Here is a 27,762-nt window from a genome sequence, read left to right as displayed (position 1 = left end):
AATAGCTTGATGAGCATTAAAGAAACAGACAGAATTTGGGGAACAGACAGCTTAATGCTCAGTGATGTTCATAATTTTCCAGGATAATTCTTGATTTTAACTCATTGTGATTTATGTCTTTGATTCATTTTAATCTGTGAATAAAAAAAAACAAAAAATGCATGAAGAGTTGATTTAAGTTTATTAACTACAGAAAAGATTTCTTATAGATAAATAATTAATTACATTAACATTTCAAAGTTTCATTTTAAAGTTTCATTTTATTTTATGCTACTTTTGCAAATGTTACTATTAAAGGGATGAATGAATTGAACTTTATTACATTCCACAAAAGGTAGCTCATGCTGCCACAGTTCTATGAAAACAAAGGAAATTACAACATTGGGTTTTCAAAGAGGAAATATATTTAGCCAATCAATTAAGGTTTTACTTTAAAGGCCTGCTAAGTATTTGATATTACAAGTCCTTTAAATACTTAAATCCAAAATAAGTCAAATAAAAACAAATCTATTGTGAGATGGAGAAATAAAGATTAAAATGTGTTCATTCAAAATTAAATTCTATTTTATTAATCAGTTTTGAATGACTAATCCGAAAGCTCTATCAAAATACACAATTGTAAAGATACTGGACAAACAGACTTTTAGATTTATACTAAAAATAACCTTATGATGAAAATGTATTTCTAGTTTTTAAACTAGGAGTGCAGAAAGAAGTAATTCTTAATGTCAGAAAAAAATGTTAAAACCATCTTGCTTTGGGATAGAGTACATTCAAGTGGATAACATTAATGGCTTTTAATTCCTAAAGGACACTCCAGCTATGAATAGCACATCTGATTTCTAAAATTCACTCTGAGCTCTGCTAGCAATCCTTGTCTACTTTAAAGCAATGTTCCAGTTTAAGGTTATATAACAAAATGGAAGCATTAATATAAGAGGCATGAAGCGAAGAGACAAAGGATCACAAAGTACATCTAACCCACAAAGACATTTCCATAGAAGCTTTCACAAGCAGGCTTTTTGTCCCCAGTTTCATCAACATGTTCTGGGAAGTGCGCCCCCACGCACACATTAACAGCATTCCTCACTTCTTCTGGGAGAGACCTCATTTTCTGAGCGTGCTCTTTTAGCGCCTCCTGGATTAGCTGCAAGCACAGAAAGGAAATGTTAATTTTCAAAACGATTCTACCATCCCAATGGCAAAATCGGTTTGTATTTCCTTTGATTGTATTTGTTTTGACACACAATACATCTTACTTCAGAGCTGGATTTAAAGGATAGTTCAGCAGATTTAAGCTGAGGTTCTGTCAATACTCTCTAAGCTGGAACTATCTTATCCGCATTAGAAAAATATTTTGGGCTCTTCAGTCAGAGTAAATCCAGACTAATTTGTCATAAGTCTGGCAGATGAAGTTAGTGTAAGAGGAGTCATGGCCAAAATGGACTTTTAAAATCAGACCCCTTTTCAAACCAGAAGATCTTTGGTGACGGGCTGTGTCCTACCTCTATTTCCATCAGAAAAAATCATCTTCTCTATAAATAAATGGTGGTCTTAAACCAAGACATATCAACTCAGTATTTCACTGTTAGTATGATGTACTGATAATGTGGTGTCTTGAATAATTAGATTATTGTCATGATCTTGGCACTGATGGATGGCTTAATGGTTCATTCCATTCACCTGCCTAGCTCCACCCAGTTTCTGTTCATCTTATCCACCTGTACTCTATTTAACCTGCCTGCTTCCAGTCATCAGTGCCTGATTATTCTAGCCCTTGATGAGAGTTCTCTGGCGTGCCTGTTTTTGTTCTGATTGCTTGATCCTGACCCATTTTGCCTTTGAGCCTGCCTGTACCTGTTCTGATCTATTTGCCTGAGCTATCTTCGGACTCCTGCCGGAACTGCCTGCGCACTTAACCAGGATCTGCCTCCTGACTTTGACCTGGATTTCCCTTCAGTACCTTTGAATCTCTGATCTTCTGGCCTGGACTCTTGTGTACCTCTTCGACACCAGCTTTGGGTTTGTCTTTCTGAAAGTCCTGCCTTTCTTCGTCTGCTTGCATCTGCTCGTCATCCAGTTCTGCAATTTTTAAGGCTTTGGCTCCTGAAACTCTCTGGATGGCATTTGCTGTGTGTTGTTGGCAGCCATTCGACTCGATTCCACTCCTTCCTCTGGGCACGGACTGAACTCTAAGACCAGATTAATGACTCCCACGTTCGTAATCATCCTTCATCAGATTTACATGGTCACTAAACAGTTTTCCTTTCTGCAGAGATTCCAGTATTAGATGCCCTAGCTGCTCAATTGCAGATCCGAGGTCTCTTTATAAACACTTCTGAGAGGTACGCCTGTCTGTTTCTAATTCTGGGTCCTCTGTTCTGAGCTGTGAAAATTATCTATCCAGACGACATAACAGCAGAAGATCTGGCCTTTGTTTGTATTCTCTCTGGAAAATGTAATTTTCTACATTTATAATTTTCTTAGAGTGCTTCATGATATTTAGTTAAATCAATGTCTTACACTAAGGAGACATTATGTACATTTTTGCTTAAAAATATCTTTAAAATAGCCTTTTTATTGTACTCTTTATGACTGACACCTCATTAGTTCAGCACCGATGCATCAGTAGCCTATTTTCCTGAATTGATTTCAGATCAGAAGTTCCTGCGCTGTTTGGCGGTTTTGATGTTAAGCATGTCCATGTTGAATGGGTCAGAACTAGCAAACAATTGAAGTGTTATATTCAAGAAGGGTTTTGTGGATACTCAGTAGCAACCAGCTCAACTCAGAAACCAATGACAACTCCAGGTAAGGTGAATGAAAAAAGTAAAAAAGATAACCTTGTCGAGTTTGAGACAAGATTAGACCAGAACACTGCTTCAGCTCTGTGTTTTGGCCACAGGTGGCAGTATTGTTAGAAAACTCCATAATGCTTCTTTAACGGAATTGACTTTCATATCAACACCAACAAAAGCCTGTTTTGGCTTCTCTGATAACATTTTAAGGTCCTTGGAGACTTTTTTTTTTTTAGCAAACTTCCATATGCTTTGAATAAACTTGTGAACAGGCAAGCTATGCTTTTCAATTTATACAGGAGAAGGCCACATTCTCCAATAACTTATTTACATCCCTCACCAGACTTATGAGTTGCAACATTGTTCTTTCTTAGGGCCTCATGCTGCTCACTCTCTGTTCACCTTACTTCAACAAGAACAGTGAACTAAATTCCTGGAAACACACCAAATCTCTTTTTAAATCTTAAGTAACAATGGTCTATCTGCCTCCAATTTGATATAGCCATGTATTCTAGAAACAAATAAATGTCGGACAGGTGTGATTTTCTTCACACAAGAAACTGTATGTTTTGTTAAATTTTACAGAATATTTTGGGGATTTTTTCTGAGTATTCTTCCTACTTATCCAACTGATATCGATGTTAATAAATATGAACATTGCATGCCAATAAAAAAAGTCATCTGGTTGTAATGTAAGACTATGTAATTGCTCAATTGGTCCTTATTTCTCTATTTATTTGCACTTGCACGTCCACCCACTGCTTCTCACATCAGAAACTGGATTTGTAGGCTAATACTATTGTTAAGACCCACCAACCATCTGGCCTTTACACGTCAATCTCTTGATGATCTCGCAGCTCTTTTCTTAACATTGGGTGCCAAGTTTTCTCCGATTTAAAGGCAAGCGTTGCACAGAAAGAGGTTTGACATCATTTACAGCTGTGGGAGGTTGTTCTGCTGTTTCTGTTCCATCACCTTCACTGGATGTGTCACACTTACGCATTATGTAGATGCACAAAATAAAGATTGTTTATAGCAGTATTTGTGCATCTACTTAGGTTCAATAAGGATACATATTTATACCAGAAATTGTAATATAAATGTTTTAACATTTGTCACAACAGTCTTTTTATTTTATAGACCAATACAACCTAATGCATATCTATAAGATCATGATAAATATCTGATCTGGGATGATGTTAGGCAGGGCTCAATGTTGAGATGAAGTCCATCTTTTAGCAGCTAATCTGAGCAGGTCCTTTTTTTTAAAGCCAATGTCTAATTCATGAAAATAATTTTTCTTTTAACCATGAAAGGTCTCAGACTTTATCTTGCCTTTAGATTTAATGTGATAAAGTAATATGAAATGGGCACCACTCAGATAGGAAGAGCTGGCTTGGCTTTGAAGGAAAGTGTTTTTCTTCCATATTGGAAGAAAATAATTAATATTTCATAAAAAATAATAATAATACTCTGTTGTGCTAAGGCATTATTTCATCAAATACATGAATAAATAAACATGTCCATAGTTTATTTTGAACTGCCTTTAAGACAGATGAAGAAAACAAAGCTTCCAGTCAGAGCAACAATGGATTAGAATAAATCCATATACATACAACACAGTTTTTGCTGGACCTTAAGCAACTAAGAATCTCTACCTAGAGTCTAAATTAATGTCCACTGACACCATCTTTCCAATCCAACTGAATCTGGACATTTTTGCAGGTGAGAACGGGTACAAAATACTATTTTGTTTTTCAGTTCCTTCTTTTCATCATTTATTTTTTATTTGTTCCTTCAGATTCATATTATACATATTAGTCTATTACATAAAAATCTCAACAGAATAGAAGTCTATGTATGCAGTTTGACAAAATATCAAGAAAAAAAACAGCTAATGAGGCATTAATACTTTTCTCAAAGGAAGCTATCATCCCTATTTCAGTTTCAGGTTTCTATCAAAAATCATGTTAGCAACCAAAAACAAGCCCCTTGATGTCAGAGTGTTTACCTGATTAGTCATTCCCTTGACTTCCTCCAGGGTAGCAGCCTGTTTCTTCATCAGTGCCTCTTGTTGTGGACTGTACTCTGCAGACTGTAACAGAGGAAAATTCAAAACATCTTACATTGATTTGCGGTTTTTGGCTCCTATGAACCCATTTGTCTGTTTGTGCATGTAGGGAGAGGAATATACAGATAGCTGTTTTGTCTGTAAGTAGTTTATCTACTCATGTTTCCCCGGCGAGTTTACGTACGTATCCCTGTGGGGTGCAACCTGAGAGAGGATCAATACAGTTAAGTCACCAGTTCGGCTCACTAAGACTACTCAGCCCCAACACTCAATACTGTGCCACCGCTGATTAAACAAGCGTTTGTGATGTAAGTATTTGTGGTAATTAATGTATAACGCTGATTAAGTTGATAAGTTCTGCAATGCAGATCAAATAAATGTGTGGAATTGGGATAGAGTTTTTTTTGGGGGGGGGCGGGATATCAGATTGAGTTGCAGCGCCCAGTTAAAGTAGCTGCTCATTAACTCATGTATATCAGATCTGAATCCTGATGAGGTGACAGAGGAACAAAAGCAGAGCTGAGTGAGTCACCGACCACACATACATTTCCTCGTTCCCTGTGAGAAGCTTATGAGTAATGGCTAAGCTTGTCCCACGGTTAGGGTCTGCTGCAGAGTATTCAAAAGGTGAAAAGAGACTGTTGGTGTTAGACAATGAGGACTTACTGTGGGTTGAGATCCACACTGATTATTTCAGGTGTGGGAGTACTTACAGTTAAACAATGTCGGTGTCTGTGTTTGTGGAAGCAACATGTGGGCATACAGGATGTAAACAAGTTTGCTGTAACATGCCTAGGGTAACAATTCTTACAATTTTTATTCAAATTTACTGGCAATTCATTGTCACAATGTTGAAAATAAAAATTGGTTCAACAAGATGAACTTGGAAAAGCCATTTTCTTTTTATTTTCTGGACCTTATTTGGGCTTAGAGTGATCCAACCTTACCCAAGGTTGGCAAATTAGAAAGAAAGACAGCCATGGTGAGGCAATTTTTTTTCCTACCTGAATCATCTGACATCTGTTTCTGAACATCTTTGACCAGAACTCGGAGATTAAACAGTTTTAAATTACTTCAAACTGTTTTCTTTTACATGCCAATGAGTTTGCTGTTGCCCAATGGCCTCCCCAGTCACCCGATCTCAAATACAATGATGCATCTTTAGTAATTTGGTGGAATGGCAGTTTTGCATCACTTATATGCCATCAAGACGACCTACAGGAATTACATGATACTATCCTGTCAACATTGATCAAAATCTCAGAGAAATCCTTTGAACATACTGTTAAATATATAGCACAGCAAATTAGTTCAATTATTTGCTTGTAAAGTCTACATAATAAAGTGGGAGACAACTATATGTTCCAGTGTACTTATAGTAAAACTATTGGTGTTGACTTACATCAGCATCCGTCTGACTCGTCTCATCCAGCATCTCCGTGCTCATGGCCCTTTTCAGTCTGAATAAAAATAGTTAAAATAATATCACATGTATATTGAAAATTAATTATCTTTTTATTTAAGGATGCTTTTAGAGCTAATATTATTTTTAGATAAATTCTACTTTTTTTAGTTTCACATTACAAAATGAAAAACACTGAGAAAAAGCAAAATCTAATTCAGAAATGAACTTACTTTGACTTGTCTGTGGAGGAACATTTTAGTGCTTTCTTCTTTTCTTTGGTTTCACTATGATGAAAATGAAAAGAAGATGGTTAGTGATGTAAAATAGCAAGTTTCTAAAAAACAAAACAAAAAATAAATATATTTAAATGAAGAGTTGCAGGGTAGATCTTATCAGAGCTGCTTTCTGCTTCCACGCTGTTTAAACACCTGTTTGGTAATAACTGTCCTCAACGAACCATCTGCCCACTGGGGACTTTGGACAACACACACCTAACACCATAAGCCAGCCAAGGACATAGGAAAACCAGCCTCCTGAGGTGATTCATTCAGCATTTGATATATTCTCTTTGCCAAATGTCAAGATTTTCACCTCAGATGACTCACACAGGACACAGTCAGAGTCCCACTGAAACCTCAGGATACAGATTAGAGGGAATCAGCAAAGCTTTTTTGATGTGTGCATTGTGTCTCCATTGGTTTGCATGTGTGCTCCTACCTCTCCAGGGTCTTCAGCTCAATGGTGTGTCTCTCCATGGCCGTCTCCAATAGTTTAGCAAGTCTCTGTCACAACAGAACAAAGAAAGTGCACAATCACAGTCAGTATAAAGACCCATATGAGACATAAGCAGCTCTAATGCTTCAGTTATTTATTGCAAGGGATTAGTGTGACCAGAGTTATAATATCACCTAACAGAGCCACTGTACCATTTAAATGTATTAATTGAGAAAAACCTCTTAGTCTCTTAACGCCTTTTGTAATGATAAAAAAAACCCACACACAACAAAGAGAAATAAAATTAGCTGCTACAGGAGAAAGGTGAAATCACTCTGAGTTAAATAAAGACAGCCAAGAGATGACTGAGCGGTTGCTAGATATTAAAAGGCTATATTAGAAACGTATTCAGATTTTCTCTTTCAGATTCTAATTTTAAAATCCTTCTCATAATAATAGAAGAACAGAATAATAGGTCCAACTGTACTGTGAAAATCTAACAGAGCAAAAATAACCCACTTATTATCATGGCTACAGAACCACTCCATGATTTCAGGAAGGAATAAAGAAGCTCAAAGCTAAAAATATAAGAATATTCGACTGAGTCCAATTTGGATACAGTTAAGAAAACTGGAAAAAGTATAAAATATCACTAATAAATGTAATTGATATTTGTTTAAAAGGTAATTACTCTACTAATTAGCTGTTATTTGCTTTTAGTCTTATCAGTATTTGAAACTGATTAAAGAAAGTAAGGAATTGTGGATTATTTGTTCTCAGGTTAGATATATATATATATATATATATATATATATATATATATATATATATATATATATATATATATATATATATATATATATATATATATATATATATATATATATATATATATATATATATATATATATATATATATATATATATATATATATATATACATAAATATTCAAAAGTTAATTAGCAAAAAAAGTAATTCATTATACAGTATGATCATCATGATATTTTGTGTAAAGACCCTACTCTGGGTGATTGAAGAGCAACTGATTGTTTTTACTGTCCAAGGTTAGATGTCGAGGGGGAATGTGAAAAAAGACCCATAACTAGTTTCTAAGATTCGATCGGATAAAAATGTCCTTTTTAGTGTCAGATTTTTTAAATTTCAAATCAGGAAGTTAAAAACTTTGCCAAGTTTGTCAACAGGTCTAATTGACTTGCAGTGGTGATCCCACCATAAAGGAACAGCTCTCAGTATTTGATAGAATTGATTTTAAAATTGGGATGCTGCATTAAATGATTACACTTTATATGACATATAATGTATATTTGTATATATTATTACCCCTCTTTTACTTTTTTGTATACTTTGAGATTTTACATGTGAAGTGCATAAATTATAAATAATTTTTCATAAATACTATCATGTGTAAAGGACTACACAGGAAGCAGTAGGTAGTACTGCTGCCTTGCAGCAAGAAGATTCTGGGTTCGATTCCTGGATGAAGTTCTTCTTTCTGGAGTTTGGATGGATTTGGCATGTTCTCCTCATGCATGCATGGCCTCTTTATGGGCACTCCGGCTTCCTCCCACAGTCCAAAAACATGACTGTTGGGTTAATTGGTTTCTCTAAATTCTCCTTAGGTGTGAGTGTGTGCGTGAATGGTTGTTTGTCCTGTTTCTCTTTGTTGCGCTGCAATAGACTGGTGACCTGTCTAAGGTGTAGACATAGACAGCTGGAGATAGGCACCAGCATCCCTCACGACCCCAACAAGGATAAGCGTAATGTAAAATGGATCGATGGATGTTATGGCTTTTCATTTCTTTTTATTAATATTATCACTATCGCCCCCTTACTCCATTGATGAGCACATTAATTTTCTATCTCAACAATCCTATTTCAATTTAGCACTCCGTATTTGAATCTTTTGAAAATTTGGGGCCTTTGTCTTCCCTTACACAAGAGACCAAGGGAAGGTTTAACAGGTTTGTTGAGAACTGGTAGAGAAGGGTCCAGTGCTGCTTGCTAGAATGTTCCATTCCTCCAACCAGAATTATTTTGACTGAGATGATTTTGTAAGACATCTTGATAATGCAAAAATTGTTATTAGGGGATGGGCAATAAAGTCAGGTGCAGTTTTTTTTTAATTAGTCATAGAGCAAGCATAAAACTTGATTATTTTGGAAAAAAACAAAAATATTCTTTTAAAAAATTTTCTGTGATTCTGGTTTTAAATGTTCTCCCTCCACCACCAGGTGACGCCTGGTTCTCGTTGGCCCTCTCACACACCTGCAGATGGTTGCCTCATTACCTGAGGACTCTTAAGCTGCTGACTACCACTTCCTCAAGGCCAGAGTGTTTGCCAGTTTTTGGAAGTCATCCTGTAAACTGGATGTTTTGGACCTTCTCTTCCTGAAAGGATCATCTGAGCTTCAAACTGCGCTGGGGATTCAAACTGGAGGTTTGGACCAACCTTTCCCCAAGGAATTGTTTGAGCTTCACACTGAGCAAGGGAGTCACCTCCACAAGTAACCGTTCAAGTACCATTGGAAATCTAAGTAGCAGTCAGCTCCTCCGTTCCTCAAGGAAACACCCTAACCTGGGTAAACCCTGTCCACCCTCCAACGAGCAAGTCAATTACTGGAACCACACCGACTGGATTCAGAGAAAGACACCTTTACAAGAAACGTGAGTCCTGTTGCCTTTATTCCCTTTTTTCCAAATCAAAGCTCAAATTTCCCACTGAACCTGAACTAACCACAGGAACTTCCCCTTCACCTTTCAGTCCCGGTTCGCCAGTGTTCAGAGCAGCACTGGACCCACCTCTACCAGTTGTCAATAAACCTGTTAAACCTTCCCTTGGTCTCTCTGTTTGGTTTTCTGCATGTGGGTCAGATCTTAGAATAAAAACATGAAATTAACCAAATATGAGTAATTTTAACAGGAAACATTTAGGGCCTGGTCTTCAGAAGGTTTGCGTGTCTTAAAACAGGTGCAAGATCTTCTAAGAAGGTACAATGTGATTTGCATTTGTAAATAACCAGACAGCATGTGCAAACCTTTTTTGTGTGTTTGCCTTCATTAGTATGCAGATCACATTCTAATGACTAAACTCCGCAAATTCATGTTTAGAGAATATGCAAATATAAACATTTACCACATGCAAAGGGATTTTTCAAATCGGGAACTCAACTAAGGGCACAGTTTTTGCTTCTTTAGTACTTCTGAAACCCAGGTGCAAAATATCTTGCTAAAATGTGCTTTTTTTAAGCCACTATCTCAAAGTGCTCAATTTAGTGCAGAGTGAATCACCTTAAAAGCACTCACATTGCTGCTCTGAGTCAATATAAATAAAAGCTTGCTGTCAGTCTTGCATGAGGTCTGCAGAGATCCCCCTGCTGCCCGTGCATCCCTTTGTGGAAGCAGAAAGTGGGCCAGTGTTCAGATAAAACACCCAAAGAAATAACTTTAAAAAATTGAGCTTGCTAGTTGACGCTGCATCAAGATGCTAAATGTTTTAATATGATTTTTGTGTGACAGGTCAACTAAAAGTGATGCTTTTTGCAAATTAAGAAAAGTTAAGAAAAAGAATGCACAATTTTAAGCATTTTTCTCTGTAATAGAACTGTGGAAAACAGGCACTGAGCTTTAAGCCATCCATCCATCCATCCATCCATCCATCCATCCGTTTTCTGTCACGCTTATCCCAAGCGGAAGGGATGCTGGTGCCTATCTCCGGCTGTCTATGGGCGAGAGGCAGGGTACACCCTGGACAGGTTGTCAGTCCATTGCAGGGCAACAAAGAGACAAACAGGAAAAGCAACCATTCATGCACACACTCAGACCTAAGGTGAATTTAGAGAGGCCAATTAACCTAACTATCATGTTTTTGGACTATGGGAGGAAGCCAGAGTACCCGAAGAACATGCAAACTCCATGCAGAATCAAACCCAGCATCTTCTTGCTGCAAGGCAGCAGTGCTACCAACATCATCACTGAGTAGCATCCCTGTACTCCAATACCCGTGCACCACATAGATCAGGGATATAGTTGTGTGGAAATATAATATGGAGTTAGATTATAAAGTGCTATCCCATGATTTGAAAATCTTTTAAAGGCATTATACGAATGGATAGAAGATTAACAGTAACCCACCAAGATGGCCCTCTCTAGGGGGAATACTAATTAGAGAAGCAACCAAGTGGCCTATGGCAACTGTGGAGGAGCTGCAGTGACCAACAGCTCGGTTGGGATATATATCCACAATGCACTTTTCAGTTGATTAAAAATCTAAGAAAATTATTGTTTTTTATTTCTCAAAATAAAACATTGATTTTGTTTTTTCCATCAAATGATATCATGCATGGAGGTTTATGCTTGTACTCTGTAAGAGTTTTCAAATGATTGTAGGAAAAAACTTTTGCAGAGGACTATAATTTAGGTTTGGCTTACCTCAGTAGCAAACTGCTCTTTCTTCTTCTTCATTTGATCAAACTGTTCTGTCCATAGAGCCTGCAACTCAGTCTGCATTTTGTTCTTTTGCTCCTGGACTCTCTCTTTCTGCACATTATTGTCAGACGTGTTGCCCTCCCCCCTGGTAGACATATAGCATATTTAAAGCTAGCACATTTGCAAAGAAATAGTTAATAAGTGCACAATAAGTATGTAAAAAGAACTGCAGGCAAAACCCGTTTGATAAATGTATGCATCACTTAATATTCGGTTAGGGAAGTTGGTAGATTGCTAAATATTATACATGCATCTAGAGATAATCTTGCTGATAACCCTGACCAAAACAATAGCCACGCTTTAATATTCAGCACGGTTCTGCAGGAACACAAATCAGTGAACTGAAAAATCTCTGAACACTTCCACATGATCAAAACCTCTTTTAGCCAAACAGCCTGTTTTTGTTGATTTAAAATGATTTAAACCAGTGAAAAAATTTCCACATACTCTTTTTTCTTTAGTGAAAGCTTCTTCTTGATGCCCTTGAAGGAGTCAGAGTATTTCTGAATCAGATCTTCAGCTTTTTTCTGATATTTCTTTTCAGCATCTTTCATCTCTTTCTCCTGGCGCTTGATGACCTTCAGATAGTTCTTGTGCTGAGTGAGTTGCTCAACAGTCACAGTGCAAGGCTCTGCAGTGAAATAAAACAGGAAAATGCTGCAGGAATCCTCCCTCTTTCAGAGCATAATAAAGTTTGATTAAGTAAATACTTTCAAAATTGATTTTAATTTTTTAGGCTATGCAACCTTTAATAACATTGCAGTGATAGAAGGGAAAATAGATGAAGCAGATGAAGCACTTATTTGTTACCTTCACTACTAGCTGGCAACTGAGATGAGTCACTTGCTTCTACCGACTCTGATGATGCATGTGCTGCTATGGATGAAGACACAGAAGCTTCTTCTGCAGGAGCTTGTTCCTCAGAAGCAGGTGAAGATGCCTCAGGTGCCTCTTTGTTGTCTGACTTAAGGTTAGCATCCTCTTTGGCTTCAGGAGCTTTCTCTGATTCTAGGCCCACTCCCTCGGTAGATGGAGTGTTTTCAGGAGGAGGTTGAGTTTCAATATTTCCTGCATCTTGTTCAGCATCTTTAGCAGGAGTGGCATCAAGGGTTTGAGACTGCTCAGGCTGCTCTTTAGCTTCTTCTGAGCTGTTTTGAGAGGGAGACTCAGTTGGGCTGTCATTTGTGTCAGTGTTTGGTTTAGGTTCCAATGATGCCTTTTCTAGAAAAGTAATGACACCATAAATCAGGCAGTTATACACTATAGCAGAGTGACATAAAGATCAGAATCCTAGTTTATTACCTTCAGCAGAGGCCTCCGTTTCCTTGGCTTTACCTGCAGGGGGTTGATCCACAAGCGGCAACTCATAGGGAGAGACGTAGTCAGATGATGACTGCAGGGGTTAGAGAACAGGACAGGAACAATCCAGCTAAGATTGTCATCTTCCAGGAACAGCTGTAAGGTTTTATAATCATCATTTTACCTCTTTAGGGGTCTTTGAGGTCTTTTCTGTGCCCTTTGTTGGATTAAATAAAGCATCTGTGAAATCTGAGGATGGAGTCAAACACATTGATCAGGAAAACCTTCACAAACACACATCTTTTTCTCAGTAAGTATGAACATTATCAAAGATCATTTTGCAATGTATAAATTAAAGGTTATAGATTTAATAAATTTATGATATTTTTAATTATGGCTTCCAGCTTTTCAGAAAATTTGATAAAATCATATTTTACACAGAATTTTTAGACTTTTTAAATTTATAATACATGCAATATAATCATCAACTATATTTTTGGGAGAGTTGAATTATATCATTGTATGTAATGATTGATGATATTCCCTTTTTTGCATCTTTACTTCCCTCTTGTCATTTGCAGGCACATTGAAGCTTTAACCTCCCAATGTGGAAAAAGAAAAAAAAACACACCTGCAAAGGCAGCAGGGATGTAGTCCTTGATCTCTATGTACACAAAGAGAGCAGGCAGGGTGAGAGGCATGTTGCTCTCACTGCGTAGACAGATGTGATGAAAACCTGAAGGGCACAAATAAAAACAGATCTTATCAACGTAGCATCTCCATTTGAGCTGCTGAACAGCCCTGGGGTGTTTTGCAGGCTCTCTGACCTGACTGGATGGCATCGACGGGGATTATTCTGTGTCCCACAAATTTCCCATTCTCTTCATGCACAACGATTCTTAAAGATGCCATTTCTGGAAGCAGGATCTATAAATAACATCCATATTCAGTATGAGAGCAGGGATGCTCACTGGGACCCATTTAGTGCTGCACTGCCCACCTTCTCAAAGACAAAAGGCTCCTCATTCCACACTGGGTTAATGGCATTGGGCGTGGTGGACCACTTGGTGCGATATTTCTTCTTGGGGTCTCCTGGTAGTCCAATCACCTCCACCTCAACCCCGGTTCTCACACTCTTTTCAGAAAGAAACTGTCCTGAATAGATCTGGTGGGGCAGATGAATAAGATTCAATAAAGCACAAATACCAAATCACAGAATTGATGAATGATGTACCATCCACACTAATGAAACAGTGGTTATAAATAGAGCTGAGGTTGTGGCTCATGCAGGGTCTGATAAAATACTAAGAAACATGTTTTAGTCACAGCAGAAGGCTGATATAATACACTGAATCCAAACAAAACATGATCGCACTTCCCAGAATTACCCAAGCTAATTATTTCTCAGACTGAAGCATGCAAAAGAGTTTTAATGCAACACTATAAGTGTTGCTGCACTTCTATGTGGCCTTAAATTTTGACATTTTACTACAAACTTTAGAAGAAAAAAATACAAAATTGGAACATGATGATGGTTTTCCAAAGTTTCAGCAAAACATTTATGGTATGCATTTGTAGGAAGCTCCTTCAATACTTATGTTTTTTTATGCTACTCTCAAAAAATATTCACCCCAATTTTAACATTTATGTCATTTTATTACATAACTATTTCCCATTCACTTTTTTTTTTAGGGAATTTAAACAGAAAGCTATTAAATAAACGGTACATGATGCATATTGATTTTTAATAATAAACTTTATTTATTTAAAACGAGAAATTGTCTGTGTATTTATTTCCAATACAGAATAAAAATATATATATTAAACTAATTAATATGCAACATGGTTTATTCAATTGGTCTGTGGTAAAAAAAAAAAAATATGTAAACAAGTGAATTGGAATTTGTTATTTAGTAAAATTTAAAAAAAAAATCTCAAAATATGGGTTAAGTATTTATATGAATGTACGTCTGTCAACATTACAAATTTAGAGATTTTCATGTTTAATCATTATTCTTGGTAAATTTGCTCTGACACCGTTGGATTAGAGTACTAAGAGACTGACTAAACAATTTTTAAGTTCTGTTACTGACTTTCATGGGGTCTTAACACATAAATATTATATAAACCAGAAGTATCAACATCCAGTTTGCAAAAGCTGCTGATGCTTTTAGATGCATCTCTTCTCCAACAAACCTAAATCAAATGGAAGATGCCCCAAAGAAACAAAAGAATCTTTAATTCAGATGTGTTAGAGAGGGAATGCATCTAAAAGTTGCATGAAATAGCTCATAAAGAATGGACTTGGAAACCCTGAATCTAAAAAATTCTACTGCAGCTCTGGCTGCTTCTTATGCCTGTTGTCTCTAAAAGGTTTTAACTTAATTGTTTGTAATGCTAACCCTTTTTTTCCCATGATTGCCCTGTATTTACCTCAATTCATTTTCCTATCATCTCTGACCAACTCTCCTGTCACTGCTAAGGAAAAGATACCCATCCTCCCCCACCAGTATGATGCTTCTATTGTGTTTTGTAGGCGAGCCAAATATTTCATCTTTTATTCCATGCCACATTTGTAGAACACAAACACAATACATAGTTGTCCTTTTTAAAATAGTCTCACCTAATTTTCTTCAGCTCAGCAAAGTGACTATAGAAAATCTCAACTACTTATCTGATTAATAGTCTATTCCCGTATGTCAGTTTAGGTGCATGCATTGCAGAGGTGCAGTGGTCTTTATTTTCTAAGCTGCTGGCTTGAAGAATGCTTTTTTGATCATGCAAAAAGAGAAAGATAAGCATACCTTTATGGTCAAAGTGCTTGCCACTACAGTGTCGATCCTGTCACAGAAAGGGTCAAACTTTTTATCACTACGGCGCAACACATCATGTTTGAGGAGGTAACCTGTTCTGCCGTTGAATTCAAACAAGGCCATGTTCAGCTGCATGGGGAAATCTTAAAATACACAGAAACAGGACTCATTAACAGCTTCTGAAGCAACACAGGCAAAAGGGATGCAGATGACAGCTGAGGTCAGTGCAGCACAAATAGGCACAACACTGACCTCTAGTGGTGAACAAATTAAGTTGCACTTTAAAGGGGAAAAAATTGTCAAACTAAAGAAAAGTATTAGTTTTTTTTGTTTGTTTGTTTGTTTTTATAACATGTGAGGCTTCTGTTTGTAGTTGTGGTATCATACCCATAGTCTGGTAGTTGAGGGCCACCATTTGGCAGCCGACATTCCAAAAGGGTTGGGGGCTGTAGTTGGAAGAATCCATTCGTGTTCCTTTGGGGTAAATCCTGCTCATCTGTCTCTTATTGTATCTATGAAATAAGGTTTCGGAAATATAATTTTAGGCATTAAATCCTTTTTTCATTACTTTCTGTGTTTTGTTGTTTTTAAATGCATGGGAGCATCTGTAACTCGATTTAAGGATACTCCACAAATTCAACAGCAGTCTTGGCAATCATCGCCTCGCCTTTGGTTTCCACAAAGGATGAGATGACATAGCTCTTGTTTTTCTCTGTAAATAACAACAAGAAACAAATAAAAAACAATATTTCTAACTCTAACAGAATTTTTAAAGGTATGTGTGTTGTATAAGCTAATGGTATACTTTTGGCATTTTCAAAAGAGATGAATTTGTTGGGTTGGATGTAGTTGACTATGGAAGACATTGCCTCATATGCAGTCACTTCTTGTCCAGCCGTGCCCTGTTGGAGAGTCAACGGGTAGTTAAGTGTTTTTTTTTTCACTTCCTAGTGGAAAAATATGAAACTTTCATATTTCACCTCATCTGATGTCTTCATTTTCTCCTCATCCTGTTCTTCAGTATCCTCTTGCTCCTCATTGTCTTCTGGAGCTCCCTCTCCCTCAGCTTCCAACACATACAGTAATTATAAGGGTATTACATTGCAAACATATGAGCCTAGACCATACTGTTAATGTTGCTCGCTGGATATTTGGAGTGCACCTTGGTTTTCCTGGGTGGGAGCTGCTGGGTCACTTCCATCCTGAGAAGAAGCATTTGGCTCTTGGGCAGGTTCAGCTGCAGCAGTCTGGTCAGTGACGGTGGGACTGGGTTTCTTTGTCTGGGCTGGCTTCTCATGGCTTCCCTTCTTGTTCTTGATGAGGATCTTGCCCATAAGTTCAGATGGACTCGGGATCTGCTGCCCTGGCTTGAGCTTGGTTCAAGAGTTAGGAAGAAAATAATAAAGTAAATTCAATCAAATATTTTTTATGATAGTTCAAAATTTTTCAGGTTGTAAATTCATACTTGTAATTGCACAGAAGGTTCTTGAAAAGTGAAATTAATTCAACTGAACATTATCAAACTTAATAGATGATTTAGTCCACGACAAAAGAGCGTTTCGGTTCTTATTATTTTAAAAACACATTTTTTTTTCTTTCAATTTCTTAAAAACAGATCTGAATTATCTATTTGGCAGAAAGTTGTGTCACAAGAATAAACCTACAGGGTATTTTTCCAGGGGCTCTGTCAGCAGAGCATCACCAAATATGGTTTTGCAGTAGTTAGCCATCTTCTCCTGTTGTTTCACACTGAAAACAAAACAAAACATCTGTTAATTTTCTTAGATCTGCAAAAGAAATTTAATTATTTTCAATTGATATTCCTTTTTAAAATGGCGTCAATATGTTTTTAGATTATGTTATTATTAAGAAAGGTTCTTACGAGTCAACATGGTTCTCAAATGAGAGAATGACGGGAAATTTTGAGGTCTTGAATGCACTCTCAGCGATGGCCTCGATCACATCCTGTTAAATGACACACAGATAAAGTATTTTGTATGTTTTTTCAGCAGAAGAATTGTATAATACCACATACTTTTTTTTTTATTATTTTAAAATGCTAATTTACTAAAAGCAACTCTCTTTAGATTAAACAAAAAATGTCGAAACAACCAATTATTGAAACAATCAATAGCTGCAGAATCTAAACCACCTGAATCTGTCTCACTGCTCTTTGAAACTTTTATGATTTATAATGAATGCACAAGCTGTTTCAATGCTGAGCCCCCCTCTCACTAAAACAAACTGAACCAAGGTGCACTCATGCCCCTGAGACTGTGTAGCTGCAGCTGTCCATAAATGGAAGTAAGGAGTGTGAGAAGACAGCGCCTGCCTGCCTTCCTTCATTTACATTTTGTGTCCTGCTTTGGAAATTAGGGTTGTCTCTGGTTGTGCTGATTGACAACCAAATCAAAATAAAACAAAAAATAAGCACATTTGTATTTATTTGCTTGGGGGTTTTTTGTTTGTTTTTGTTTTTTGGGGGGAGGTGGCAGATATTGTGCTTGTACTTTTTTGAGAATTCATGTTGCTTACATTGAGCAAAAAATTTGGTAAACCTACAAAAATCTCAAAAAAAAAAAAAAAAAAATTTGTAATGACCTTGAAAAGAATTTCGGTGCACATGGTGAAGCCATGGGTAATGATGGGCTCTTCATCTGGAGGTTTTCCTTTCCAGCAATCCAGCTCCAGACACCTGCATCCAGACAGCAGGCACTGACGATACATCTCTGGGGACGATACACCAGAGAACTGGCCAGCTGAACCGTGAGAAATGAGAAAATATATGAAAGCCTGCAAATGCATTTGAAAGTTACAAACTTATCGCAAAATATACTTTAATGCTACAACAAGGGAACATAGTATTAAGCAGTGTTGGAAAGTAACAAAGTGCATTTACTTGATTACTCAACTTAAGTACTTTTTTTACTTGAGTACTTTTGGGGGGGGGGGCTTGTAACTTTCACTTCCTTACATTTCTAGTTAGCTGGTCTTTACTCATTCCTTTTCGCACAGCTTAGCTGTGTAATCTGCTGTTGCTGTTTTTCTTTCTTGAAATGCACTTGAAACATTAAAGATACCAGCACCTGAGAACTGAATTTGGACACCACTGTTTCAGAGATCTGAATGATATTTCACAAACATAAACACCTCAGAGGAGATATTATTTGTAGTTGATTAAAGTTATAGTGGAGGATGTGCTTTTTCTGGGTGGATCATCTAAATAAGTGGTCCTCCTAATTGTCAATCATTCTGGTGGTATGTTTACGTTAGGCCGTCCACATGCCTGTCCCCACTTTCACTTACCGTTGGTGAGTCTGACATAGTGGAAAAATTGCAAATCGTCTTTTGGAAAGTAAGTTTGTATGGGTAATGCAAACAGGAACTATTAAAGAGAGCGTGCATGAGAAGGAATAGGGTCGTGCATGCTCTTGCACGCGTTTAGTAGGCATTCCCTCTCGGGGGGAGGGGGGGCAGTACAGAGTTGTGTATGTGCATTTTTTTTTTTTAATTTGTGAAAATCCTCCACCAACCTTAAAGGTGTGTGTTGTTGCCATATGTCCAAGCTGTTCAATAGGAGGAGAGCAGAGTTGTAATTTCTTAGTGGTAATAGATTTAACATTAAACCACTAATCCAAAGTGAAAGTGGGTGAAGAATCAAGACTCTTCTGTTTTCTTTTTGGCATGTATAAAAAAAAATAAATAAATAAATAAAATAGTCATCGTTATTTTTTTTGGCATTTCTATGCAAAAGTTCTTTATAGGTGGTGTAGTATTTGTAGTGGTTCTATGCTTCAATACATCAGGTGGTTTCTGGTTTTACAAGGTTCTGTAAAATTACCCTAGAAATTATACATCAATGTACTAATATCAGAAAAAATTATTTGTAATTTTAATTACTAAAGTACTTTCAAAAGTGAGTAGCCAACTTAAGTACTTTAGCTTGAGTGGATTTTTTACCAAGCAACTTTTTACACATAGTTCACCACTTGTATTAAGATAATGTATCAGGATGACCTAAATAATACCGCATAAGCAGCACAGTCATAAGTTCTGTATAATGCCTGAAGACCAACCCAGTCTATAACCAGGGGCAGGTCTAGAGGGGGCCAGGGGGCCTTGGGTTGCCAATTATTGGCCACCTCTGGAACAAGCAGTTCTCCTGTAACCAGAGGGGTGGTAGCAGTAGTACTATCATAAAGAATATCATATTTGACATTCTTAAAGTTTGTAAATTTATTTTATTCATTCCATTAATTTCTCACAGTAAAAGGCTAAAATTAAAGAGGACTAATAAAAAATAAATGATCCTTTGTTAATTAGTTTTATGGGGGAGATTTTGTCTCTATAGTGTCATCTATGTGTTAGGCTTGTGTGTACTGTTTGTCTTTTCTCCACCACCAGGGGGTTCCCTGTCTTCGTTGGCCCTCCCTGCACACCTGCGGCTCATTGGACCATTATCTGGAGGAGTATTTGAGCAGTGAGCTATCATTACCTCAAGGCCAGAGTGTTTGCCAGTTTTGGGTACTCTAGCCAAGCTGAATTTAGCTGAGTCTAACCTAGCTTTGTTTCTCTGAGTCTAACGAGTTTTTTGTCTTTGTTCCCCGGCAGGAAGCTTTCCTGTGTTACTGGTTCCCTGGACCATCTCTCCCCTGGAAAGAAAAACCGAGTTACACTGAGCAGGGGAAAACCTCCAAATGTTCCGTTCAAGTACCCATCGGAAATCCGAGTGACAGTCCCCTCCACTACTCCTCCGGGTCCAACGCTTGTCAGCCTGTCCGCCCTCCAACGTGTGCACTTTTCTCTGGCTTTACCACACAGACTGGATTCATGGACTAACAAGGCCCCCCTTTAACGTGAGTCCCATTCTTGCAAAATCGAAGTGCTTCCAAGATTCCCACGGTACCTGAACTGACCACTGAACTTCCCTTATCAACTTCGCTTCTGGGTTACCAGCTCACTGAGTCCCAGATCCAACTCCTGTTTTACCCCCCTCAATAAATCTGTTAAACTTTTTCCTTGTTCTCTGAGTGGTTTCTCTGCATGTGAGTCAGATTCGTAAACCGATCATGACACTATGTATTCAAAGATCATTTGCTAAATTTATTTATTGAATATATTATATAGAGCCATAGAATCATGTAAAACGCACAAATACATAAATATGTGTGAAGCTGTATTAGCAAGGGCCTCATGAAAATCTGCTCCATCTTCATTGATTTATTTGTAAAATATAGATATAGCTTCATTGTTATTAGTACAGGTTGACCCTGAGCTGGTTTTGGTGTCTATTAGTTTTTGGCCACCCACCTGAGCACCCTGGTTCCTACATGCCCATCCATGTGAGAATGTCCTGAAACTGTTTTCTATTTAAAGAACCAATAATCTCAAGTTTTATGTCAGATCAATTTCTAACCTGTAAGGTATGTGTTGTGGGAGGACTTGACGAAATAGTGGGGTATAGGTTGGTTCATGTCCTGACACTTGGCCAGCTTGTCCTGAATGACAACTGATACCTCTGGACCCATCAGGAAATACAAAAGACCTTCTGGAGAGATCAGACCTGCAGATTCATAGAAAAACGGTTACAGCTAAAGTTCAAACGCATTATCGAACAAGAAGATGATCTGCTGAGAGTTTTTACCTCTGTTGGAATTATTGGAGACCGGCTCATACTTGTCAATGAGGGCCTTGATCTGGTCTTGCCGTAGACGTGGGAACAGCTCTTCGTTGAGCCGGGAATCCCGCTGTTTTTCATTCAGGAACTTGGTGAAATTGTCCTTCGTCATGGTAGGTTTGTTGGAACTGCAGTGCAGAATGAAGCATGACAATAACATCAGCAATGCACCTCATGGGGCTCAACCCTTTAGAGTCCACTGAGCTCCACTGTAGACCATGTCTTGACTGGATTGAGTTAAAGTGTCACAACAACATAATGTTGTTCTTTTAATAAAAAAAAAACAATGTGATGACCTACTATGAAGTGAAGATCTCATAAATCTCTGGTCTTGGACAGAGATTTGTCAGGAAGGTCCTGAAGGCATCTTCAGTAAATACGTCAGGCTTAATGGTGTCATACTGACAAAAAAAAAATTGTTTTAAATCACATTTTGATAAACAGCCAATAATAATAATAATAAAATAAAAGTAAATTTTGACATGCTTTCTTTACTCAAATAATATTTGTTTTGTTCCTGACCTTTCCTTTTGGGAGGTGAGCTGCTGCTAAAGCACTTTCCACCCTCTTCTTATCAGCAGGGAACATTTTGTAAATGCTTAAAGAAACACAACTATACATCAGACAGGAGAATACACAGAACGCAGAGCCTCAATGGTTATACTGTAACCTACTTCTTCACGGGAATTTTCCCATCCTTGTTGGTCTGAAGAGAAAGGCGGACATATCTGAAATTGATGTCACAAGAATTATATTGTGATCTTGTGAGCGTTGATTCAGCCTAATCTTATTTTGTACAAAGCTTTGGTTATTCACATCTACAGCAGTGCAACATTATTTGATGTTTACTTACATTTTCTCCAGGAAAACCTGTCTACATGCATTAGCTCTTGCAGCATTGTATGCGATAGAAAGAATGTCATCCGCCCAGTTCTTTGAAGAGAAAAATAAATGGTATTGTTTTATATTCAAAGTGATCAATTAAGGAGATTTGCACTGCAAAAGTATTAGTTCTAATTAATCTTTTTATTTTTTTTGTCATGTAAGGAACAAAACATTTAATGTTTTACATTGAGAATCAGCATGCCACAGTTTTGGGATTTGAATCATTATACATTTTAAAAACCTTGGATTATTTTTCTTTTTAGGTCTCATTTGAAATGTAAAATGTTTTATGAATATATTCTATTAATATGATCTATTATTACTTAGCATTATGTAAGTTACCCGACTACAAGTTTTACATGACATCAATACTTTAGCAATGCTCAACTGTTTGAATTAATATAAAAACTTCTCTCTTTTGCCACTAGATGGTGTGAAGATAGTAGCAGTTAAGAAAATGAAAATAAATGTTAGAATAGAATAAAATTAAACTTTATTGTCATTGTACTATCACAAGCACAAATCAAATAAATGTAGTTTGCTTCTATGCAGAAGTGCTATACAGGATATAAATATTTATTTACATGCGCAGAGAGACTATGCATGTATTGACTATAGATGGTATTTATAAGCAGAAAGTAATTGCAACAGGTTGCAAAAGAAATAAATATGAAATGTTGCATTTTATCAAAGAAAATCTGTAATTTAGTTTAGCCGAGCAAATCTAAGTAGTGACAACAAAAAGTCTAATCCAAGTTAAAAGGAAGCAGTGAGGTCTTCATTAGAGGGGGAGCAAAGGATTGTTGTGTAATAGCAGACAGCTTCTGTCTTTGTTTCTGCTTTTTCTGCAAATAAAATAGCAGACAGCTTCAGTCAGGAGTTTGCTTTTACCTGAGTCACTTTCTCTTTGGAGGCAAAGAAGTTATGGTAGGTGAGATTCACCATGTCAGGCCCTGAGACAATGGTCAGTGTTTTGGCAAGGTGGTTGCTGTCAGGGAAATCCAAGTTGAAGACATTGCGGACTTTTGGATGCTGTGAAAAACAGACAAACATTAGTAAATAAGATCTATCTTAATTTTTTCTTTCTTAAGCTGTTAAATACAGGCAATCTTGAATCTAAAGAGACTCCAATCCAGAGTCACCTTTCCATGCAAATTTGGTGAGCACCTTATGCAAACATGGGCACAAACACTGAGATTTTTATACAAACACATAGGCTCCCAAAAGAGCTCATAGAAACACACAACATAAAGGGGAAAACAGTTCTGTTTTAGGTGGGACCTTCCTGTGCATGCCTCCCTACAGTTAATCAGTGCCATTCCACTATCAGTGATGCAGAAATGACGTGAGCCTTGGAGCTGCTTTCTCAACAACTCCTTAGGGGCCAAATAGGAAGATGTGCTTCCATCTGCACCCTGACTGGAATTATGCAGCTCTTGCAGCACTCTAGGGAAATACATTTCCCTTTCTGTGAGGCATGATGATAGATGACTGCATTTTCTCACTCCTAAGCCTTTGAGGGCAAAAAAAAAATCCACAGAAACTAAAAACTGGCCAATCTTAGCTCATCAAAACATAAAGAAAAACAAGAATAATCCTTGAGGACCTGGATCATGAGTCATTCAGTAGTCTGTGTGTGCTTATGCTTATTTTTGCTCTGGTGCATCTGTGTGTTTCATCTGTAGTTGGGCAGAATGCCTTGTACATTTGTCCACAGCTGTTTTTTGCAATTCAAATATGTTTCTCAAATTAATGGGTGAGCTAAGGGCTCAACTTCATATTTGCATACATGCAGTGATTCCTGCACAAGAAGCAGCCTCCATTTGACTAAATTGCAAAGACATTCCAGAATATTAAACAATATATTAAAGTGATAATGCCATACTCACTTTGGGAAGTTTTGCATATTTTCCTGTTCTCGTATCTCTGATTGTAGCAACATCCAGGAATGTTGTCTCCTAAAAACAAGAATCACAGTCATTTCCTGCAGTAAATTCTTCATATCGGCACTGGGCCAAATATTCTTTTAAATTCAACAACAAAAACTACATGGTTTTCTTTGCCTGTGAGATTATTTATCTAGCGTTTTTTAAAGTAACATTTAAGACTAGGCCGTTCTGCTGCAACTCAGACACGATTCACTGATTGGATTAAATCCTCAGTGGTTTTCTGATGTCCTGAAAAACAGAACACCAGGCCACATTAGCACCTATCAAAAGCTGCTCCAGCAGGAAGGGGGTCTGAATCTGGGACATGATAACCTGCATTTCAGATATTTAATCAATAATATGGACAAGCTGATCTGGTGCTTAAAAGGCTATTATGACAACCTGCCAACATTATAGTTGCCGATTGTTCTGATTGTTCTGTCCGCCTTAAGATAATATAAACTAAAAGGGCACATAAAAAGTGTATAATTTAACCAAACCCTTATTAAGATTATTTTCTATCTTACTAATTTCATTTACCGAATGCAAATAATTGCCTCTTTAAATCGACAAGATCTCTTCAAATTGATTACCTTGCTTTGGTTCATCCAATAGACGTAAAAACCTTTTGGATCCATCTTCATGGTGACGGGAACAGTCTTTGTTTTGTCCTTAGAAAAGACCAGAGAACTGGCTTTTACACAAATTGTATGCATTTGTTTCAAACAAGTTAGTAGTTACAACACACATAACCTGAGGAGAGGTCGTGTTTGAGCTGGGTTAAATAACAAAGCTTCGAGATGATAAAAAAAAAGAAGATATTTATTACCTCCGACCATTTGGTAAACCGTTCTCCTTTGACCAAGTAGTCTTTGACCTCTGGAGGGTCAAGAAAGTATCTTTTCTTATTCATTCTGTTTCCTGAGCTAAGTTTTCATCACCACTAAAACTAAAAAAAAATCTCTGTCTGAATATTCACCATGACTAGACCATTTGACCAGCTTATCCTTCCGTCCAAACCCTAAAGATGCATTAAGCTGAAGTTCATCCCATCAGACTCTAGTCAGGACGCACCCTAAGTCAATATGAATTGCAAATCAAGTCAGGGAAGACATATATGACTAGACGAAAGGTGAAGCCAAACACCTGTGATTCAGTGAGCGGTATTACAACATTACATTTTTTTTAATCAAGCTGTTTAATCAAAACATAATATTTTTCCCTCTTCAGACCTTTTTTTGCCCTCATTAATGCATGTCAGTGGAAGGACACTAATGTTTTGACATTCCGAGCAGTTTTCCAATACTTGCAGACTGCAAAGCATAAGATGTTGCAGGTATAAGATAAAGCATTAAAACAGATGAATTTTCATACCTTTAAGATGTCAAATAAAAAGACATTTTTACTTTTCATTTTCCTCCCAAGTAATAGCACACTGCATTGTGCATTCTGAGACAAATAAAATCAAGATCTATCCATATGAGTTAAGAAGGACTCCCATGCACTGTTTTAAGTTAATACTCAATAGAAATAAAAGAAGAAATGTATGACTGTTTCTTTTTAATGAGTGATGCAGTTTTTTTCACTGACATTAATTAAATTCTTTGTATCCTAATCACGATAAAGCTCTCTGGGAAAAGAGTTTTAAAAAGTTAGTAAAACGTGACAACACTAATTGAGAAGATGGTTTTAATGTAAGTTCGAGTGAACTGATTGGTAAATAAATTGTCCTATGGGTATTTGATATGACCAGTCTTTGATAAAAAAAAAAATAATAAAATAAAAACTAGGAATAAAGACATTTTATCGAGGTTTATTTATTAAGTCTATATCTTTTTTTAAACTTGCAAGAATTCTTTTCTTTCATCTCTTTCATTGGTGTTTTACTTAAAAGTTTATTACAAGAACATTGCATTCTGATTCTTTGGCATATTATCCCACAACAACCATCAGTCCAGCGTAATTTCCCTCCCTTACAACTGGGCCCTGGACACTGGAGGCCAGCTTCTGTTTCAACAAAGGTCATTTGGATACCATTCAAATGAAGTTTCTGACTGAGCACTAGCTAGTGAAAACAGTGCGTCAGAGCAGGAGCCACAGGAGGGAGATTAAGGGAACCACTGTCAGGTCAGTTTATTCAAGGTGCACCTAATGAGACCAAATGCACACGTTCTTCCTGCCCCTCTTGAAGAAAAATTAAAAACGACTGACCCCAAATGTTTTCTCCATATTACCTTAACGTTAAAACCTTAGGATGAAAGTACCGGTAGTATGAGCTACACAGCTGCAACAACTTTGCATTTACTATGATTTAAAGGACTTATTTAAGAAATTGTCATTTTAAGTTAAACTGTTGCAAAAGAGAGACAGAGGTATATCAAACTGTTGAAACCTGTATAGTAATTAAGTTCAGGGGTAACATGGCTGTGGTAACTTAGTCCTGTTTTTATACCTTACTTTTCAGTGTGTTTCAATAAAATAAATCTCTACAAATATAAATACTTTCCTAAAACCTCCCTTTATAGGTAGTCATGTATTATTTGTGTTTGTACATAAATTATATTAAGGATGTTGTTCCTATCATAACGTTTAAATGTGCCTAATTACTGCAATCTACACTTTATGTCTCTTGAAAAACATAATCTAATTCACCTGTTTTTTTGTTTCACTTAAATGTAAAGGCCCTAAACTGGGCCTAAGGGTGTTATTAAAATGTAAGTTCAGCAATATTTAACATTTTCATGTAAACCTGTTTCATCCTGCAATATTTGTCTGAGTTGGTGCTGCCCTCTTAGGGTTGAGCGACGGTTATAGCAGCTGAATTTCTTATTGGTACAAACAGGACATGTTTAAGTCATCATAGCCTCAGTTTTAGAACTAAAAGCGTCCCGGCCTTACTGCCTCAAGAGCAGAACAAGGCCTCAACACCTCTAGCCACACTTCAAACTCCCCACACAGCTCCATAAGGCCTCTTACAAAATGTATCCGTGCTGACTCTCCATTGTTCGAATTAGGGCAGCTGCCACTTTCCCTTGTCTTGACCATGCCCCACTAACCCCAACTGCTCACCCCCACAAATGAGTGGTGGGGAGAGATTCTAAAACATTATCTCAAGTTTTAAACATCTCATGGGGTACTGGTTAATCCTTGTACTCATGTTTGTCTTCTTCTGCCTATCCAGATAAAGGTTGCAGGGGATAACTGTCTCAGTAGAGACTCCCAGACTTTCCTCTCCTCAGACACATCCTCCAGCTGCTCTCTTGGAGAAGTCTTAGGCAATCCAGGGCCAGCCGAGAGACATAGTCCCTCTAGTACGCCCTGGGGCGTACCTTCGACTCCCTCGGTATTGGAAAGGCCTGTAACACCTTCCTCAGAAGGTATTCAGGGGTATTGTGCAATTATAATTATTGCCCACCCCAGCAGGGGTGGTAACTATTTTGTTTAATCAAATAATATTTGGACTGTCATATATTGTTCAATGAACAAATGTCCACATGACTGCATGTTAGAACAGCAAATGAAAGTGTGAATGGAGCTCAAATAATTGTCAAACAGATAACAGCACATATATGGAATACATTTACAACAACTTCCATTTAAAATATAAGACTTTGCAAACAAAAATCATTCAGCTTCAAGTCAAACATATTTCAGTTAAAAACTCT

The 27,762-nt window shown here is 37.2% G+C and overlaps 1 protein-coding gene across 2 annotated transcripts; it reads right to left on the bottom strand.

The window, feature by feature from the left end:
- Positions 1-158: 158 nt before the first annotated feature.
- On the bottom strand, positions 159-25,142 carry plcb2 (phospholipase C, beta 2). Of its 2 annotated transcripts, none has more exons than XM_038294499.1 (32): positions 24,927-25,142; positions 24,691-24,768; positions 24,059-24,127; positions 23,061-23,201; positions 22,138-22,217; positions 21,959-22,012; positions 21,807-21,882; positions 21,585-21,685; positions 21,252-21,412; positions 21,024-21,170; positions 18,209-18,366; positions 17,490-17,572; positions 17,272-17,356; positions 16,770-16,980; positions 16,588-16,673; positions 16,413-16,509; positions 16,235-16,319; positions 15,995-16,119; positions 15,599-15,750; positions 13,795-13,959; positions 13,622-13,721; positions 13,426-13,530; positions 12,979-13,043; positions 12,798-12,888; positions 12,306-12,716; positions 11,943-12,126; positions 11,439-11,580; positions 6,992-7,056; positions 6,505-6,558; positions 6,272-6,329; positions 4,810-4,893; positions 159-1,147 (listed from the first exon to the last, which is right to left on the bottom strand). In XM_038294499.1, the coding sequence occupies exons 1-32, from the start codon at positions 25,008-25,010 to the stop codon at positions 977-979; spliced, it is 3,768 nt and encodes a 1,255-aa protein (XP_038150427.1). In that variant the 5' UTR covers positions 25,011-25,142; the 3' UTR covers positions 159-976. The 2 variants fall into 2 exon arrangements, with proteins under 2 accessions (XP_038150427.1, XP_038150428.1); XM_038294500.1 differs by having other exon boundaries at positions 12,831-12,888.
- Positions 25,143-27,762: the final 2,620 nt, after the last annotated feature.

This window comes from Cyprinodon tularosa, unplaced genomic scaffold, assembly GCF_016077235.1.
Source record: "Cyprinodon tularosa strain WSP-4 unplaced genomic scaffold, ASM1607723v1 ctg340, whole genome shotgun sequence".
Classification (NCBI taxonomy): Eukaryota; Metazoa; Chordata; class Actinopteri; order Cyprinodontiformes; family Cyprinodontidae; genus Cyprinodon; species Cyprinodon tularosa.
The sequence above is the reverse complement of the archived record's forward strand: the minus strand, read 5'-3'. Positions and strand labels throughout refer to the sequence as shown.

Coding starts and splice junctions, on each gene's coding strand:
- plcb2 (XM_038294499.1), bottom strand. CDS start 25,010: ATGAATAAGAAAAGATACTTTCTTGACCCTCCAGAGGTCAAAGACTAC. Junction 16,120..16,234: donor ACTGCTGTTGAATTTGTGGA/GTATCCTTAAAT, acceptor CTTATTTCATAG/ATACAATAAGAGACAGATGA. Junction 1,148..4,809: donor TCAAGGGAATGACTAATCAG/GTAAACACTCTG, acceptor CTGTGCTTGCAG/CTAATCCAGGAGGCGCTAAA.